Source organism: Pelecanus crispus, chromosome 2 (genome assembly GCF_030463565.1).
Source record: "Pelecanus crispus isolate bPelCri1 chromosome 2, bPelCri1.pri, whole genome shotgun sequence".
NCBI lineage: Eukaryota > Metazoa > Chordata > Aves > Pelecaniformes > Pelecanidae > Pelecanus > Pelecanus crispus.
Window position 1 is genome coordinate 48,343,609 of NC_134644.1, and position 19,106 is coordinate 48,362,714.

Below are 19,106 nucleotides of genomic sequence, written 5' to 3' on the forward strand. Positions count from 1 at the left end.
CCCTCCCCTCCCCTCCCGACCCGGCCGGTCCCTTCCTCTCCTCCGTGCGCTGCCGCCCGGCGCCCTTCCGGGGGCCGGGTGCAGCCGGGAAAGTGCTCCGGGGCCGGCGGCGGCGGGTACAGCGGGGAGGCGAGGCGGGGGCGCTGGGCCGGGCCGGGCCGGGCCGAGCCGAGCAGGGGCTGCTGTGCCCGCGGAGGGGGTGCGGGTCCCCGGAGGGGCGTCCCGCAGGGGGGAGGTGGGAGCCCGCCGCTCCCCGCCCTCGCAGGGCAGGGCAGGGCAGGGCAGGGGGGGCCTTTCCCTGCCGGGGCGTTCAGCGCGGCGGCGGCGGCCCCGGCCCCTCTGAGGGAGCAGCTTTTGGCGGGAACTCGGTTTCCCCGTGGAGGGACGAGGGGCTTGCACAGAGGTGTTACCCGTTTGCGGCTTTAGGGCTGGATTAAACGCCTTTTAAAAGGCTCTTTAGCCTAAACGTGGGCTGTTAAAACCGTGTTTATCGCCCCGCTAACTTCCCACCACAGCGTTTTCTGGGCGCAAATGGGTCAGTGAAAGGACCGGCTTGGATTTTTTTTTTTTTTCCTACCTTGTCCTATGAAGGGACGTTGCAATGTTGAGCTTTTTGTAGCGTGCCAGGCACGTCGTAGAAATTTTGCTGATGAAGCTTTTTGTTGAGGATAGACTCGTCTTGAGGAGACTTTCTTCCAAGGGAGCCTCTTCTCTGTAACCTTTTCTGTTGTTTTTGAAGGGAAAAGAGAGTGTCATCTGTCTCCTGTGAAGCTGGACAAAATTTTGACAGTTCTTTATTTCATTTGCACACGTCTATATTTTATGTTCATGTTTGCATCATGTAAGATAAAATATGTAAGTGAAGTATTACTACTTTTTTTTTGCTTTAGGGTGGATATTGTTGGTTTTTTCTCATTTCCATTTTGGTGAAATGACACTAATGCCCGGTTCTGGGTGCTGGTGCACGAGTGGCATGTTTTGGCTGCCTGGGCTTCCCTGGGAATTACTGAGCCGTGCGGGATTTAATTCACATGTGCCATCTTCCAGGATCTGGATGTTTGTGGCAAGGCAGAGGTCAGAACTAGTTTAACATCAGGGAAAAGATTTGGGTCCCTTCCTAGCCTATGCAGAACTCTTTTCATTGCTCCATTTTTGATAAGATCTGAAAGTAAAAACACCTGTGATTGTTAAAAGTGGCGGGAATCCTCAGAAGGCGGCAGTGGAAGGAATGCTGACACAAGCTGGCTATGGGCATTTTGGCCACAGTACTGTTTTTACTCTCTTGTTTGAGTGATGTGGTGTTATAAATGCTGATGTTTTCACCAGTGTTTTCTCACAGAGGTGAGAGCAGGAAGGAGAAATGCTAACATGAATACAGTTTGTTTCATCAACTTTAATGGGACTTTTAAATGTCACCTGGTTTTCAGTTATGATTTTTCTGTGGTGTTCTAACTGGGGCTAACAAGAAACAAAGCCCTTGCTTTCCTTTTAAAGTCAGTTTTAGTGAAAATAAGCTTAGAGCTGCACCATCTTTCTCTTGTTAGGTAGTTTTCCAGGATGCAGAGGGAAGACCAGCAGACTCTGTTAGTATCTTCTTTGACATCAGTGTGATGTTGTACGCAGTTGTTTGTTTGGACGGAGGATTTCTGAAGTGAAGAGAAATCTGGTGGCATTGCAGTCCGTCAGGTAGGACAGATCACTGTAAAATCATAATAAGTGCATACCGTAACTCTTTCTCATTTTTTCTTCTGCTTCTAGATCCTCAGTTATTTTACCTAAGTTAAGGGATGGAAACATACACTAAAGAAAAAAAATCACCCTTGGGTCTTTGGCATTCATATTTGTGTGAAAGAACCTAGGATGTTCCAAGAAAACGCATCAGCCAATTGCTTAAATATAGTAACAACATCTACTGAAGATGGTGCTTTCCAAAAGAAAGGCCATAGTGCAAGAATCCTTAGCCCAGAAGAGGCTGAGAGACTGGCAAAAGATAGGGTTTTGGTGTCTGAGTTCAAACAGCTAAAACTGGAGAAAGAGGCACAGAAGAACTGGGATCTATTTTACAAAAGAAACAGCACCAACTTCTTCAAAGACAGACATTGGACAACCAGAGAGTTTCAAGAGTTAAAAGCATGTCGGGAGGTGAGATCTATACACTTCCTATGTAAAAGATGGGATTGATGGTTTCCAAATGATTTAATAATACTTACAACAAAGCCACTAGGGTAAGAGCTGGCACATAAGTTTGCAGTGCCCTGTGTAGTTTCTCTTGATATCAGATACCTCCTCAGAAACAGATGCATCAGTTCGGTTTCAGTTTGTAATTGACTGTCGTGGTTTAGCCCCAGCCAGCAGCTAAGCACCACCCAGCCGCTTGCTCACTCCCCCTACCCCGATGGGATAGGGGAGAGAATCGGAGGAGTAAGAGTGAGAAACACTCCTGGGTTGAGATAAGAACAGTTTAATAATTGAAATAAAGTAAAATAGTAATGATAATAATAACAATATAATAATGTTGATAATAATAATAATATACAAAGCAAGTGATGCACAATGCAATTGCTCACCACCCGCCGACCGAAACCCAGACAGTTCCCGAGCAGCGATCGCTACTCTCTGGCCAACCCCCCCCCAGTTTATATACTGAGCATGACGTCATATGGTATGGAATAGCCCTTTGGTCAGTTTGGATCAACTATTCTGGCTGTGCCCCCTAAATCCAAAACACAGCACTATGCCTGCTACTAGGAAGAAAATTAATTCTATTCCAGCCGAAACCAGGACATTGACCCATACGGGGTACTAAGAACGAAATCTAGAATATTTGTTTTGTGTCCTAAATAGACAACTTGTCTCTCTGTGATGTGACGTTTTCAGATGCAAGTTGGTGCACGTTAGAACACTACTTTAAAGAAAAGCATCCAGAATTACAGGCTAATTGCAAAACATCGTTAAGGGGAATAGCTAGATGCATCTGTTGTTCGTTGTAGCTGAATGAAAGACAAGACAGAAATGGTACAACAATCTGTTGATTACTTAAGGGGTAGATGACTAAAGAAATATTTATATTCTAAAAAGATTTGTAATTCTGCAGAAATCAAGATTTCTGTTTTGTAGTGTCAGATTATCCAGTGGATGTCTACTTTGGTTTTTGAATCAGTGGTAATTAAAATTGATTATAGCTTTTAAAATGCTGATTGAACAGTGTCTCTGCTCATATCATGAGGAAAACAAAAATGATGTGCTTTATCTTGGATTTCTTCCTCCCCAGTTTGCAGATCAGAAACTGACCATTCTGGAAGCAGGCTGTGGGGTTGGGAACTGCTTGTTTCCACTCTTAGAAGAAGATCTGAATATTTTTGCATATGCCTGTGATTTCTCTCCTAGAGCTGTTGAGTATGTGAAGGTTGGTGTGATATTTGGAACTTCTTTTAGAGTGTCTTTAGAAGCTTCTGAAATGACAAATGACTGGAACAAGACTTCTCTTGCCTTCCTTTTTGTAAGAAGGGTAGCTTTTGCCAAAAAACGGAGACTCGTCCATTTCAGTGGAGCTTCTATGCAAGAAGCTGAATCATTGCTCAAGACCTAGTTTTTCGTTGTCAAATTGTAGCATTTGGTAATATATGTATATTACTTGAATGATTTGTGAAGACTGTGTTTTTTTGGGAGCACTACTATGTCTCTGCTGATTGTGCAGCGCAAGCAAAATTTGTTGGGGACAGAAGCTTGCCCTTGGTATTTGTGGGGCAGAGGGAGTCCCAAGGAGAATCTTGAAAAGAGGCCTATGAAAGTTATTGTTAAGGAAATTCATAGCCTGATTAGACTTGTTTGTAGGTGGGCGGTGCTGCAGTCCAAAGTTAAGTCTTCCAGCAAGGTTGGGTGGGGGCTTTGGGGTTTAAAAGTCTCCTGGTTTATTACGTTTCTAATCACAGGTAAATTTCTGTCTATCTGTTGTTTGAAAACGTTCTCTTTGTGACGTTTGTGACTGAGAACCACAAGACTGCATGTCTCATGGGAAAGATGGGAAGAAATACGTGTGGCAAACAGGAGGGGACAGCAGCTCCCTGGGATGCCACAGCTGCACTGCAAGATGAGGTTGGGCTGAGTGTCTGCCCTGGGTTTTGGATGACTTAGTGGTGTCTGCTTCCACAGCTCTTGCTGAACTTCTTTCTTGCCAAGACCAGGTTTCCTTTTACCCAACAAAACTGTGGGCTAGAGCAGCCCAGCTGCATGTTATGTGACATGAACCCAAACTGTTTACAGTCTACTTGTAGCTCAAGAGCTGTACTTTGATCACCTTGTAACGCAAAATTTCTTTTAATGTTTCTGTGTTTTTAAAGAGTAGTTGTAGTTTCACTATTGTAGTATGCAGCAAAGAATTTCTGATTGCATTAGTCACCTGTTGGAAGTTAATGTTCTCTTGCCACCATGTGGATGAGGGGATCGAGTGCACCCTCAGTAAGTTTGCAGACGACACCAAATTGGGTGGGAGTGTCGATCTGCTCGAGGGTAGGATGGCCCTGCAGAGGGACCTGGACAGACTGGATCGATGGGCCGTGGCCAACTGTATGAGGTTCAACAAGGCCAAGTGCCGGGTCCTGCACTTCGGTCACAACAACCCCATGCAACGCTACAGGCTTGGGGAGGAGTGGCTGGAAAGCTGCCTGGCCGAAAAGGACCTGGGGGTGTTAGTAGATAGCCGGCTGAACATGAGCCAGCAGTGTGCCCAGGTGGCCAAGAAGGCCAACAGCATCCTGGCTTGTATCAGGAATGCTGTGGCCAGCAGGAGCAGGGAGGTGATTGTCCCCCTGTACTCGGCGCTGGTGAGGCCGCACCTGGAATACTGTGTCCAGTTTTGGGCCCCTCACTACAAGAAAGACATTGAGGTGCTGGAGCGTGTTCAGAGGCGGGCAACGAAGCTGGTGAAGGGTCTGGAGAACAAGTCTTATGAGGAGCGGCTGATGGAACTGGGGTTGTTTAGCCTGGAGAAGAGGAGGCTGAGGGGAGACCTTATCGCTCTCTACAACTACCTGAAAGGAGGTTGTAGTGAGGTGGGTGTTGGTCTCTTCTCCCAAGTAGCTAGCGATAGGACAAGAGGAAATGGGCTTAAGCTGCGCCAGGGGAGGTTTAGACTGGAGATTAGGAAGAATTTCTTTACGGAAAGGGTGGTCAGGCATTGGAACAGGCTGCCCAGAGAGGTGGTGGAGTCACCATCCCTGGAGGCGTTTAAAAAACGGGTAGATGTGGCACTTCGGGATATGGTTTAGTCTGGTCTACCCTTGATTAGTCTAGAGTGGGCTTGGTAGTGTAGGTTAATGGTTGGACTGGATGATCTTAAAGGTCTTTTCCAACCTAGATGATTCTATGATTCTATGATTCTATGTTTTGTGTCGCTCCACTGATTAGTTTTACAAGTTTTTTTACTTTTTTGCAATAACAAATGCTGCTAATTTTCAGTGAAAGCATACTCTTTTCATTTCCCTAGAAAAATGCCTTATGCAGTACTGAAAGATGTAAAGTGTTCCAGTGTGATCTTACCAAAGATGATCTTCTAGAAAATATACCAGCGGATTCTGTGGATGTTGTCACACTTATATTTGTGCTTTCTGCCATTCATCCTGACAAAATGCATCTCGTCTTGAAGAACATTTACAAGGTAAAACCAGCTGATTTTACAGCCTTTAAAGCACTTTTCTTCTTTTTAGCTTGAAAGTACGATTTTTTTCTGAGAAAATAACCCCACTTGTAATGGTGATGTTTAATACTATGTTCCATGGATGTATTTAGTTAGTTCACCTAGCATACAGGACTAAAATATGTTTTACAATATTTTTTTTTTTTTTTTTCTTCTTTTTTGGTATTGTGAGGTTGTTTGGATTCTGGCCTAATGCATGCCATCAACATAACAAAAAGGTATTTTGAACCTGTGACTTGGGCTCCTAGGTTGTATGCTACAAATAATGTTTATGGATTGCAGGAATGTCTGTATTGGTAAGGTGTGAATGACAGTGAACCAAAATTGACTTCCAGAAGATACAGTGCCTTGCAGTTAGGATGTTTTTGTTATTATTAAACGCAGTTGATCTGTGGTGATTTAGAAGTGGGATGTTCAGAGATCAGCGTTAATCTAGAGAGACTCATTTCCCTGGGCTGCCTTTGTTAGTTGATAGACTAGTATAGGCCCATCCAGAGGGTGGTGTAAACAGTCTGAATTGTGATTGTTCTGAATTTCTCTGAGATGTCATATATTGACTGCAGAGGGAAATAGTCAACGTATTTTTTATTTATGCATATGTGTGTATTTGGGGTTTTATATTATCAGATATCCTGTTTGTTTTATCATCAGTAGTTTGAAAAGGGAATGTTTGATTTTTTTGGTATATCCCCAGCTGTTTTTCAAAGTCAGGATTGGTTCTTAGCTTGTGCACATGAAAAAGCTAATTACTGTTTTCTCTGTGGAGATACCTGGCTCATTTAACTCGCTTGTAGGTTTCTGCACAAATTTGCAAGTGGCAAGTACTCCTTTCTCCTCTAACAGATACAGCTGGTATCTGATGAGGTAGGAAAGTTGCATGCATCAAAAATCTAAAGTCAGCATGGCCCATAACCATGTATTTCTAAATTTTAAACTCTTTATGGCTTGATTTTTTTACCAAAGAGCAATTAAAAAAAACCCCAAACCCGCAACCTATTTTCCTGAAATTGTTCTTTTTTTATTTATTATAGTGCGACATTTTTCTTACATGAAAAAAGAAATGTCATGGTATTCTAAATTTCATTGTTAATCATTAAGCAAAATTAGCTGCTAGACTGTATACTACCTAACAAAGAAAATGCCCTGTTAGGACTTAATTTTTATTGTTAAACTGTATATTTTCTTATTTCCTCTGTATTTGAAGAATATTGCAAAAAGCTTATTTAGCTGATCAGCACCCAAACGGGTATCTTGAAACTATTTGTAGTCTACTGTTCATAGGGAAACATTTTTAAGAGTGGACAATCCAGTTTATATACAACTTCTTTGTTGCACAGGGAATTAATTCAATATATATTTCACTTCTGTATCGAATGTGTTAGGATACCTTGTCTCAGTTATATGTGTATGTGTCTGTATGTGTATACAAATAAATATATATATACATGGCTAAATCCATTTACCTTATTAAAGCATATATGTATTATGTGGCAGGTATTAAAACCAGGCAAGTGTGTCTTGTTCAGAGACTATGGACTGTATGATCATGCAATGCTCAGGTTTAAATCTGGCAGCAAACTTGGAGAAAACTTTTATGTTAGACAAGATGGGACAAGATCGTATTTTTTTACTGAAGGTAAGACATACTGTAGAGTGCTTTCTTTTCTGTGAATCTTCTGTTTAAACTGGCTTCAGGAAATTGCCGACATGCCTGTGGAAGTTTTGTTTTACACAGATGAACTGTTAAATAGTGGTGTACTTCATTTGCCATCCTTTTTGGGAGGAGAAGGGTATTTAGACTGGCAGGACTTTTTGGAGCACTTTCTTGTTTACAGTCTTCTTGTATGGGCTATAGTGTGCCAAGAGCAGCCGTTTCTGAATTTGCTGAATTTCATTCAGATTTGTTATCTAAGGGAAAAAGACCAATGTTCAGTGAAAGAATTTATCATCTTCATGAAGTAACTAAGCAGTTACCTTGGCAGCATTCTTTTTGCAAGGCTGTTCGTGGTGTGCAAGGTGAGGTCTACTGAAGAAGTCAGCGACTTCTAGAACAGAACCATGGCTAGAGCGCTGAGAAGCTTGTGCATAGATCCTGTTGAGATAGCACTGACTAGCTGTGGTTGCTCTGTCTTCTGTTTTTCACTAAAGATGATGCAAAAAGCATTTCCATGTGATACAGTATTTAAACAGTTTTTCGTTTAGTGCTCATAATGCTTTAGGAAGGAAGCTAATTATTGCAGTTTACTGGTGGGGAAGTTAAAGCACAGAGACATGAAGGAATTTGCTTAGACTCTCACAATGAGTTGGGATTATAGCTTGTTTCCTAACTCCCAGTGCCTCATGCTAAACTTTAGTGAACCGTTACTTCCCCTGATCAATTATAGGGCATTGTGTAATAAGAACTGTGTGTTTATTTCTATGGGGCCTTTGTTCTTAGTCTAAAGCAAAATACAGCCACTGAAGAGACCGATTTGGAGCCAAGTAAATGTTATTCACATTTTATGACATAATGTATTGCCTAATTGCTTCTGATATATAAAACCCATTAATCTTGTCTGAGCTCTCTCTATTTATAGGACAACGATGAAATCTAAGATAAGGCAGGGTGTACTACAGCTTCACTGAAGCATTTCTAGAACTGTTATTTATTGACTGATTTTTAGTTCTGTTTAAACAATTAGCTCTTACAAAGAGAATGGATGCTAAAGGGAACAAATAAGAGACTGTGGAATTTTAAATCCCATTTTTATTGTGTGTTAGAATTGTTTCTGAATGAGAAATCCCTTGCTAGTATGCACGTTTGCTTTGGGGGAAGAATTGAGGTAGGGAGGAGGAAGAGGAAGGAGAGAAGAGGGAATTTGTCTTATATTGCTCATGTTAGCAATTGTTTTGCCTTGGGCTGGTCTGTCACTGTCTCGTGGACCACCTCTGCTCCCATTTTTAATCATTATGATCTCATTCATCTCACTAATTTTGATATAAATATTGTGTAATGCTTGAGAATTCTTTTGTTACTAGAAATATGACTGCCATCATTTCTGCAGTTTGCAACCCGTGCTATTTTTCATTTGTTTAGTGCTACACCGGTACACCAAGTAATTGCTGCATGGGGTGATTTGAATGATGCTTACTTATAATATGTCGGGCCTCAGATAACAACACTGAGCATCTTCCATGGAAAAAAAAAAATCCATTCTTCCACTGTTTGAAATTAAATTTGTGGAGGAATGCATGGTTGTAATTTTGTGTTACGAAATAGGTGCAACTTCCTCACAATGAGATTTCAATAGATCCACATCAAGTGCTGTTTATTTATATATCATTGATGTGGGTCCCCCATTTTACATGAACACACTATATTTACAACCAGTGCATGTGGCTTCATGGTGGGCTTAGGTTGATATAAGTCTGCATTACTACCAAAGTGAGTGGTCTCATCTTCCTTCCTCAACACGCTACCTCTTCTAGTGCTGGGGTTCCTGTACCCACATGATCAGCCGTCTCATCGAGCTGATCCCCGTGAGCAGTGAAAAAATGGCACGTCTTTGTTTTCTATCAAGCAGCATGAGTTCAGAATGGCTTAAATTTATTGTGAAATTACCCCCTGAGTAAATGAAACAAGGTGCAGGAAAGGAAAAGTGATGATTTTTAATTAACATGACAAGTCAATAGCATGAGCAGCCCTCTCTGCTGCTTAGGTCACCCTGTTTGTGAGGTACTTCTGCCTTCCCTAAGGGAGATATGCTTTGAGTAAGATTCTTTTGTTTATGGAAAATACTTTCAGTTTGACTTAGTGGAGGCTTGGTACCACCATATCCACTTTGCCATTTTGTCCATTTTTCTGTTGAGCAATGGCATGTGAATGTCTGGTAACGTAGGGTGGTATTCTTCAAGCAGAGATGCGTCTACAAGGCTGGATTACCTTTGAAATATTTGAAATAAGTGACGTATTCAGCTAGCAAAGGTCAGCTGCACAAAGTGAAAATGCACTGGCTTCAGTCACAAGGAGAATGACAAAACTCGATAAAAATAAGAGATGTGGCAAGTTTTGGAAACTAAACTGAGTAACTAGCTTACGCCCCAGTTTTGCAAGCTGTTTTGTTTAGGTTGATGTTTCTAAAGGAGATCTATGTTGATTTTTATTTGTCAGTCTGCTTGCATAGAACAGCTTGAAATCTGAAGGCCTGTGTGATTTTCATGCTGTAGCACATGAGAATATATGCTTATATAAATGCTGACTAGTGTTTTAAAAATAGCTTAAACATAATATTTCATCTTAATTTTTTAAATTCTTTTCCAGAGTTCTTGTCTCAGCTTTTCAAGGCTGAGGGATATGAGCAAGTGGTCAATGAATATGTGCAGCGAGAAACTGTGAATAGGAAAGAAGACTTGCGTGTTCCGAGAGTTTTTCTTCAAAGCAAATTTCAAAAGCCTTTCAGTAAGACATAAGTTCTTGCTGATTAGCAACAGCATTGCTTGTTTGAAATGGAAGCTAGCACGTAGTTTTTCCTTGTGTGTCCTCATCTTTCTGGTAAACCAGAAATGACTGCATCCAGTACCTCTTGTTGGTTTTCATCCTCAGATACGAAATTAATGCTATTTCTAATTCAAATTTAAGATGGTTTAGTGATGCAGGCAACCTGTTGAGTATGTGTATTCCTGATTCTAAAGTAAATCCTGTGCAGCGTTGTTGGAGGATGAGGTAAAGCACAGTAAATATGGTTAACTTTAAGCACTAGTTTTCATTAGTTATTATCATAATTGTTATTTCCATTTTTATTAAAACCTATTTTTAAATAAGTATCCTGTGTTTCCTATCACTTATGGTTTTTTGTAGCCTGTTAAAGTTACTGAAAGCAGAAGAAATACTGTACTTGTGGGACTTTTGAGTATAATTTCTCAGATACAGGAATGAAACGGACTCAGCGAGTGGTATAATGCAAGCTGCTTTGGTATTTTAATAATGGTATCTTTTTAATGTGCTCAGCATTTAGATATGTAAACAAATGTTTATATTCTAAATAAGATCCTAAATTATCTGATTTCATGCTTGAAGAAAGTTGTTAGAGGACCAGGTTGTCTTTATCCCTAATTAATTTCAGACATTCTTCATTTGATGAGCAGAAATAGTTGAGGTTTTGCAAGTCAGTTTCCCATTTGGAACTGAAATCAGTTAGTTGGAAGTACTTTCCTTTATATCAAGTGTAGTCAGCTGCTTCTTTCCTGAGCAGATATCTTAATTCTTTTCTGTCATTCTCAGGAAAGGTGTTGGTCTTTGCTGTTCCTATCACCAAAAGCCACTGTATTAATGCTGTGATTCATAACCAGCCACAGACTTGACTGCTTGAAGGTACTTCATCCTTTTCCTTCAACAGCCCTGGTGCTTTGCACTGCAGAAACTCTTCTTTGTTCTTGGATGATATAATCTCAGAAACACGTCTGGATCTTTAACCTGCATTTTGAACAGCTGCTCTGCAGCAGAGGAAGCTCAGAAATATCCGATGACTTGTGCAATGGGCTGTGCTGATCTTGTGTAATGTACACAAGTTGCAACAAGGGAAATTCCAATGAAATGCTAGGATTTTTTTATTTTTTGTGTGCAAGGGGAGGTCAGACACTGGGACAGGGTCTAGAGAAGTTGTGGAACCTCCATCCTTGGAAATACTCAGAAATGGAGGCAAGGCCTTGAGCCACCTGTGGCTTTATTTGAGGGTGGCCCTATTCTGAGTAGGGATTTAATCTCTTGCAGTATATATTAGTATGTGATTGATTGACTCAGGCTGTCATTTCACTGGACTTGTGTGTTGCTAGATGACCCAATCATACACATCTGATGTGGACCAGAGGTGAGTATTTGCCTCTGTTTAAGACAAACTAGCCATAAGATGTGATAATGATTTTTTTTTCAGCACTCTTAACACTGGCTGTGTGTGCATGGAGGGAAAGAAGTAATAACTTTTCCAGCATAAAGCCTAATGTTACAAAGCTAACCAGTCAGAATTTTTTTGAGCAAATTGGAGATGCCAGACATCTTACTCAGTTGATATGTTTATAAATAAATTTGCAGCAGATCATTGCTTTGCGTCAGGGCACCGCAGCTTTTTTTGGTCTGATACCATGAGCTCCAGAGCTGGATTTATTGTGTCATCAAACTTTGGCCTCAGAGGAAAAAGAGATTAAACGACGCAATTCTCCTAACGACTCTTTGAGGAGGGTTATTACATGACATCCTCTTTTTTTTATGGAGAGTATCATCCTGGGGATTTATGCATTGCTGACCCCTGCTGTGCAACCCATTAGCACTTTCTGCCATACTAGTAATAAATATCTAGTAACATTTATAGTAAATGAAAAAGTATGCTAAAAAGGATATAACAATGATATCATTATTATAATCTGAGCAATCATCATTTTGTGGCTTCCCTCAGCAAATGTTCATCTTTAGTACAGCAGTTGTGCAATGACTGCTGTAGTCTGAGCTCTGTTGATTTTTAGCGGGGTTTGAACCCTGTAACACCAAGTGCCTTACAAGACTGAATGTTTGGTCCTTTTAGAGTATACGGCACATAAATGAGACTGAAGGATTGCCTTGTGTGGTTCCGTGTCACTTTGGCATATGATTGTCAGCATATGCAAAGGCAAGTGCACTGAAGTGAGCATCCCAAAAAGGAAATGAAATGTACGCAAGTATTAAAAATATTAATTGGAAGGTTTGAGTCATAGAATCATAGAATCGTTTAGGTTGGAAAAGACCTTTAAGATCATCCAGTCCAACCATTAACCTACACTACCAAGTCCACACTAAACCAATCAAGGGTAGACTAGACTAAACCATGTCCCGAAGTGCCACATCTACCTGTTTTTTGAACACTTCCAGGGATGGTGACTCCACCACCTCTCTGGGCAGCCTGTTCCAATGCTTGACCACCCTTTCCGTGAAGAAATTTTTCCTAATTTCCAACCTAAACCTCCCCTGGCGCAGCTTGAGCCCATTTCCTCTCGTCCTATCGCTAACCACGTGGGAGAAGAGACCAACACCCACTTCACTACAACCTCCTTTCACGTAGTTGTAGAGAGCGATAAGGTCTCCCCTCAGCCTCCTCTTCTCTAAGCTAAACAATCCCAGTTCCCTCAGCCGCTCCTCATAAGGCCTGTTCTCTAGACCCTTCACCAGCTTTGTTGCCCTTCTCTGAACACACTCCAGCACCTCAATGTCTCAACCCAATAGACTTAGCTGCAGACAGCCATTGACTTCCTTTTTACACTGAACTAACTATTGCTTGAACAGCAATACACCTTTTTGTGGCTGTAGCTTCAGTATTTCTTTGTGTTTCTGCTTGAGGAAGTACTGTCACTTTTTGTGTAGCAACACATTAAATGGGGAGTAGTAGTTGTAATTTTTTTTGTTTCTCATTCAGTCTCATTTCCAGTCAGACCTGGAAAATAAAGTAGCATGCATTAGCGCCCCTGCCAGAAAAGCCTTCAGGTATAGTTGTCATAAAGCAGACATTATTTTGAGATGAATAGTCAGAAAGCTTTATTTGGTCTCTATGCCTCTGCTTCTGTGAACTCTAAATCATTGCAAGTTTTTGTAACTGTGGTAGAGGAAGTTGAGTCAGCTTTAAGAAATACTTGCCTTATCATGTGAGACACGACTGATGGGGTGCATGTGGCTGTTATAGTGCTGATTAAAGTGGATTTACTCCCCCCCAACCTTTCAGGCTTTCCAAGCTCATCTAAGTTCAGCAGAGGTAGCACATGCCAATGATACCCGTACCTAGTATCCTTACTTGGAGAACTGTCCTTAGGGAGATGTAACCAGCATAAACAGTGTCAAAAGGACTTGGAAAAAATACACATGCACTGAATTGTGCTCACCCGGCACAAACAAGCTACTATGCCATGATTGTAATAAATGTCTTGATTGTTCTTTGAGTTGTCTTCAATCAGCGGGGGCTGCTGAGACTGACTCGATTGTCTGTAGAAGACCTTCCTTTTGTTTCCCTTAAGCTGAACTAGCTGCTCTGTCTGGCAAGCATAAGTATTACGTTACTTCGTGCTGTCACCTTGTTCTGACCCATATTTAGAATAGAAGCAAATTATTATTGAAGGGTAGGACTAAGAAAATCCAATTTATTTTTTATTTTTTTTTTATGGTTTGATGCACTGTGATTATAGTCTCTGATGTGTAATAAAGTACGAACTCTGGTTAAACCTTTTCCTGTGGTTAGGGAACCCTAAATGTCACTTTCCAATGTGGGATTCTCTGATGTCTCCTACTGGAATTAGACAGCGTATATTAAAGGATCATGTTAATGGGTCAGTGTGTCAGTGAGGACATTAGTAAGGTCTGTTTGTTGGCTATTTTCATCAAATTTACAGAAATACAGTGTCTTTGAGTCTTCTGACATTTTGTGTCCTTTACTGTTCTGTCAAATTTGCTTAATATTGTCCAATGTGTTTGACAACAGGCTAAGACTAGGCAGAAATCCACACATGTATTGTGCATGTACTGCATGCATGGGTAAGCTTTCTTTCCTTAGGAATATGGGCTTCTGAGAAAAATCCATTTGAACTTTAAAGTAGTGGTATCACAGCAGGTTTTGTGTGGTTCATTTGATAGCTAAAAGGCTATTTCTGTGCATCTTTCAGGTACCTGAAAGTTCCTTGGCTTCCAAAGGCATAATATTTAAGTAGTTAATACAACACTATCCCTATGGTTGATGGTGCATCATTTCTATGAAACAAAGTGTTATAAAAGTGCGATCTGAAACTCTAGCATGTATAAGCATCAACAGCCAACTGTAAAAGGTACAGCCTTGGTCTCATGGGAGGACACTGGTATATGAAATCTGAAAGGATATTTGTAGGCCTAACTGATGTTCTTTTTTTTCCTGACTTATTGTACAGTTTATACGTCTGAATATATTGAGAGATACAAATTGCCAGTTAGGAAGTATTTTACTGGAAGAGTTATTTGAAAGAGATATATATATTTGGAGAGGATATCAGTTTTGAGCATCAGTATGTGAAGGAAAAAAGGTAAGATTATGTTTAAGCTTCTGGGGAAAAAGAAGTTTTCTGAGTTTCACAGGCCAGGGATGACATGCAATTAAATGAGTTATTCATCTAAAAGGTGACATTTTGGGAATGAAAGCCTGTAGCTTCTGAAACTAGACTAATGTTACTAGGCAGGCAGAAGAGCGACATCTAATTGTGTGCAATATTAGTAATACATGTAAGACAATCTTGGAAGCAGAATTTTATATTGGGAAGATAGTATGAAGATACGGTTAATGAAAATAGGTAAGCTTTTGTTTATGGATTTTTACCTCCCGTAGTGTAGCTATGATGAATTTTTCGCTGGTTATGCTTGTTACTATTAGGAAAGATTGTAAGCCATTTCAAACATTTGGAAGCAAACATTTACTAGTTAAACATTCTGCAAAAACATCTGGCCCTTGGGTGCAGTAGGTTCGGGATATTGTGCTCTGTATTTGTAATGTGAGTTCATTTATTAGAACAAAGGCAGGTGGTGAGCCTGTACTGTGGGGAGTCACACCAAGGCATTGCTTGCAAAGATAAAAGCTATTAGCCAGGTAAGATGTTCCATTAGAGAACTTTCTTCACTCCCACTTCCCAGGCTGATGTGCACCATTCGTTGTGTTTGCAGCAGGGAGAAAATACTGCTGCTGTGAAATCAGGGAAGACAAGGGCACAAGGAAAAGAGTGTGTGATTTTCCTCCCCACCCCCTCCCCCCAAATGACTAGTGATTTTGTGTACCTCTACTTAGATGATTGTGGGTTGGGAACATTTTTCCCCTTTTCCAGCAAATCTTAGGTCTCGTCCTTGGAAAACTGAGTCGCTTTTGAAGGTCTTTGCCAAAGAGACAAGTGTAACCAATGCGTGCTTGTAGAATATGTGAAGTGAAAGATTTGGAAAGGCAGCTGTGTGACTGAAAACATAAATGCAGGTTTGTTTTTCTCCCTTGACTTGTGAGAAGCTTTATACTTCACTGTCACTTCAGTGCTTTTTTGGAGTTCTCACTCTGGGGTGTCTGTGCTGTCTTATCCTTGTTTAAGCTAGATGTGCCCTATCAACTCCAGCTCAGGCTTCCAATGCCTGTAGTATCGTGAGAACTTAGAACGGGAAAAACTGAGGGTAGTTGTAGTGAAATGTCAGAGAGCAGAGAAGTCACAGCCTGCTTGCTGTCTAGGCTCCACTCAGTATTTTTCTACAGTCAACTTCTCTGGACCCTTGGATTTCTGTAGTAGATTTTGTATAGTAGAGAAGCTGCTCCTAAATGGGGTTATAATATCTTCATACATATGGGATTGTTGTGCATCTGAAGTCTAAGGATTTTGACGGGCCTTTTTGTGTTGGCTTTTTTTCCAATTTTGGCTTCAAGCTTTTGTGTGACAGATGACATTTAATTGGAATTTTTATCACCTAATAGAAGCCTTTTTCTTTTAAATGTACCAGACCTGTTGCTGTGACACTAAAACCAGAGTATTCAAAAGCAGGATGGGAGGGGATGGGGGCAAGGAAAGGAGAGTTGTTTTCTGTACAAATACAGTTAAGTGTTCTGTTTTGCTTGTTTTATTAGTAAAGCAAATTTCATAGGAACATAAAAATACTTTGAAGAAGCCACAAAACCATTACCACCATTTTTTTCTGAACTACCTTCAGAAAGTTCTGAAATCGTGTACAATTTCTTAGACTTAGCAGTGGCCAGCTGGCTGAAATACCTAAACACACATTTCACATTCAGTGCGTGAGGATGCTCTGTAATGTCCTTTAGGACCTGGCCCCAGGGAACATCATGTTTGTCACCTCTTGTCTGGATGAATGTGAATCACTTACTGGAAGCTTAATATGGAGATGTTCTATATTCTCCACCTGATACAGTAGCATACCCTCTGCCCCACAGTGTATGCCACCACTGTAGGTGTTTTGTTGGCTTCGGATCAGCTTCCAACAACAGTTTCAGGCTTTGATTTTGATTTTGAAAGCAGGTAATGAATTAAGGATTGGGAACTGTCTGTATATTCTTGATCTGTACTTGGCTGGGATGTGATGGCCAAGAGGAAGCCTGTTAGAAATACGAATAAAACTCAGAAGAGTGAAGAACCCACTTTGAAGTAAACTGAAACAATCAAGCTGATACAGAGCCAGAATGTATTTTAGAAATACTGAGAAATCTTCCTCTTACAAACATACTTTCCTCTATACAAAATATTAGCCTGCCCTTTTACTCAAGGGACCCTTTCCAAGCCACTAAATAAAGGGTTTAAAAAAACCCGTAACTGAACCTTAAAGGAAAAGAAAATGTCACAAACAGACTCTACAACATGAGCTACATTTATGTGTTAAAGTCAGGCACTGACATTCTCAAAAGCCCACTGAAGACAGGGTAAACTTGTCAACTGGTACTGGTACTGAGAGCTTTTACCTGGATTCTGTAATGCACAGTTTATACTTCATTCATACAAACTTATGGGATTTCTTTGTCTGATTTGGTCACCAATAGTAGATAGGTGAGATAGAATGATTTTGTAGTTATAACAGATATTAAGATGTATTAGTACTTCTGTAAAAGAAGGGCTTCTTGTGAATGACTGATGAATTGAAGGAGCAAGACTGCTTTGTCAATGCTAGCAGCAACATGGTTTGTTCATGTGCCAGGCTAGCCTGTTGTTTGGCAGGAAATGCAATGTCAGGCAGCATTTTGGAGTACTGAAATAAAAATCCAAGGATTAATATCCTTTAGGGGCGGGAAAAAAAAAAAAAAGCAGCTTTCAAAAATTCAGAGGAGCTAGAATGTGCCTGGCATGCTCAAAAAGCCTGCAAGTAAAACTGTAGCTGCAACAGTGGCATTATTTGTTTTTAAATACCAAACAAAAAAAGTTGAAGATGTGCAATGCCAGAGTTTGCTCCCAGGACGCTCAAATGGTTTTGCAGCACAGGTAGCAGCAGTATAACTGTCTATTACTGTGATGATACAGTTTTGTGTCATGTACTCTTGTAGAGAGTTGGAAATATGTTACTATTGACTACAGTCATAAATATGAGTGAAGTGTGAGTCATAAATATGAGTAAAGTATGTGAAATTTGCTTTTGTGGCTTGATTTGACACTTCCTGGAGCCTTTAACATCGTATATCCTTACTTTAGCTAAGTTTTTATTGCTATTGATTTTCATGGTGAATATGTTGAATATTACAGGAGGTGGAAAGAAGTATAAAGTGCTGAAATGGTAGATTGTACAGGACTACAGGAGAGTCTCTGAAACCAGGGTGAATGGAGCCCAAATGTCAAGTTAAAGATACGGCATCTTCTGAAGAGGATTCTTTTGAACAAATCCCTTTAGAAACGTTCACTGCATGCTTGTTGTGGCAATATCTGGAGACCCATGAACGGGACAGCATTATTCTGGGTGCTGTAGACACAGAGACAATCCCTGTCCTAAAAAACATAAACATTCCATTACGCAAGATGGATAAGAAGAGGAAGAAAGGACGTTATCCCATTTGTGACAAGACATAGAGATTAATATTTTCCCTACTTCAAATTTAAATTACTGTGAAAGTGGGACTGAAGAAATTATTCTTGGTTCAGTACCTAAGTAACAAGCCATCTTGCTGCAGAGGAGATCCTCTGTTAATGAGAGGTACTAGCCCTGATAAAGAAAAACATGTTTCCTGAATGTTTTGTCACTGCAATTTGAAAGACAGACGTACCATTCCCACCCCTGCTGTTGGCTTCCTGGGTGATTTCAAGCCTTGCTTCTCACTTTCTGCCCAGTAGGGAGGAGAGAATGAGCTCGGAGTGAAAAGTGATACATAGGAAACCAGTAGCTGCTTTCAGTGCAAGTTCTAAGTATTCCTATTTTTTCCTCCTGCTACAACCATCAAGTTTTTCAAAGTCCAGCAGATGAAGAGGTAACCACAATGCATCCTTGAAAGGGAAAGGATTGGGTAAAAGGGCAACACCAGAAAGTACTTTCCCAGATTGGAAATGGACATGGCAAAATGCTGCCGCTTCTTCTATCAAAGTCAGTGGGAAAACTTCATCTGACTTCCTTGAGAGCTGTTGCAACTCTTAGATGGCAAAAGGAATCACATTTTAGGATGGGAGATCTAATGCATCCCTCCCCTTGCTGACCCTTGATGTTGCGAAAAGAGGATCCACTGATACAGTCAATCCTGGTGATAAAAACTGATGAAGTAGGTATGCAAAATCTGTGAGATTGGGGGATGGGGAGAGAAAAAGATGTAAAAGTGCATTGATGAGGGATACAAAATAAATATTTTTATTTTAAGCATAAGTGTTTTGGTTACAATTGCATGGTGCCGGGAGCAGTCACTATAATAAAAATGTTAGTATGTTACGAGAAGTGGCAGTGCTGCTC

The 19,106-nt window shown here is 40.7% G+C and overlaps 2 protein-coding genes across 3 annotated transcripts in view; both read left to right on the forward strand.

Moving 5' to 3' along the window:
* Window positions 1-19,106, forward strand: part of SH3BP5 (SH3 domain binding protein 5) — a 455,787-nt gene that overhangs the window by 357,801 nt on the left and 78,880 nt on the right. The window lies entirely within an intron of this gene.
* On the forward strand, window positions 1,846-10,311 carry METTL6 (methyltransferase 6, tRNA N3-cytidine). Of its 2 annotated transcripts, XM_075705704.1 has the most exons (5): window positions 1,846-2,142; window positions 3,272-3,406; window positions 5,486-5,656; window positions 7,190-7,331; window positions 9,996-10,311. In XM_075705704.1, exons 1-5 carry the CDS (start codon window positions 1,861-1,863, stop codon window positions 10,142-10,144), a joined length of 879 nt encoding a protein of 292 aa, XP_075561819.1. In that variant the 5' UTR covers window positions 1,846-1,860; the 3' UTR covers window positions 10,145-10,311. The 2 variants fall into 2 exon arrangements, with proteins under 2 accessions (XP_075561819.1, XP_075561820.1); XM_075705705.1 differs by lacking the exon at window positions 3,272-3,406.

What these genes read in the sequence shown, in the direction of transcription:
- METTL6 (XM_075705704.1), top strand. Translation starts at nt 1,861, where the DNA reads ATGTTCCAAGAAAACGCATCAGCCAATTGCTTAAATATAGTAACAACA. An exon ending in AGTTAAAAGCATGTCGGGAG is followed by an intron (nt 2,143 to 3,271) that starts GTGAGATCTATA and finishes CTTCCTCCCCAG; the next exon opens with TTTGCAGATCAGAAACTGAC. An exon ending in GAGCTGTTGAGTATGTGAAG is followed by an intron (nt 3,407 to 5,485) that starts GTTGGTGTGATA and finishes TCATTTCCCTAG; the next exon opens with AAAAATGCCTTATGCAGTAC.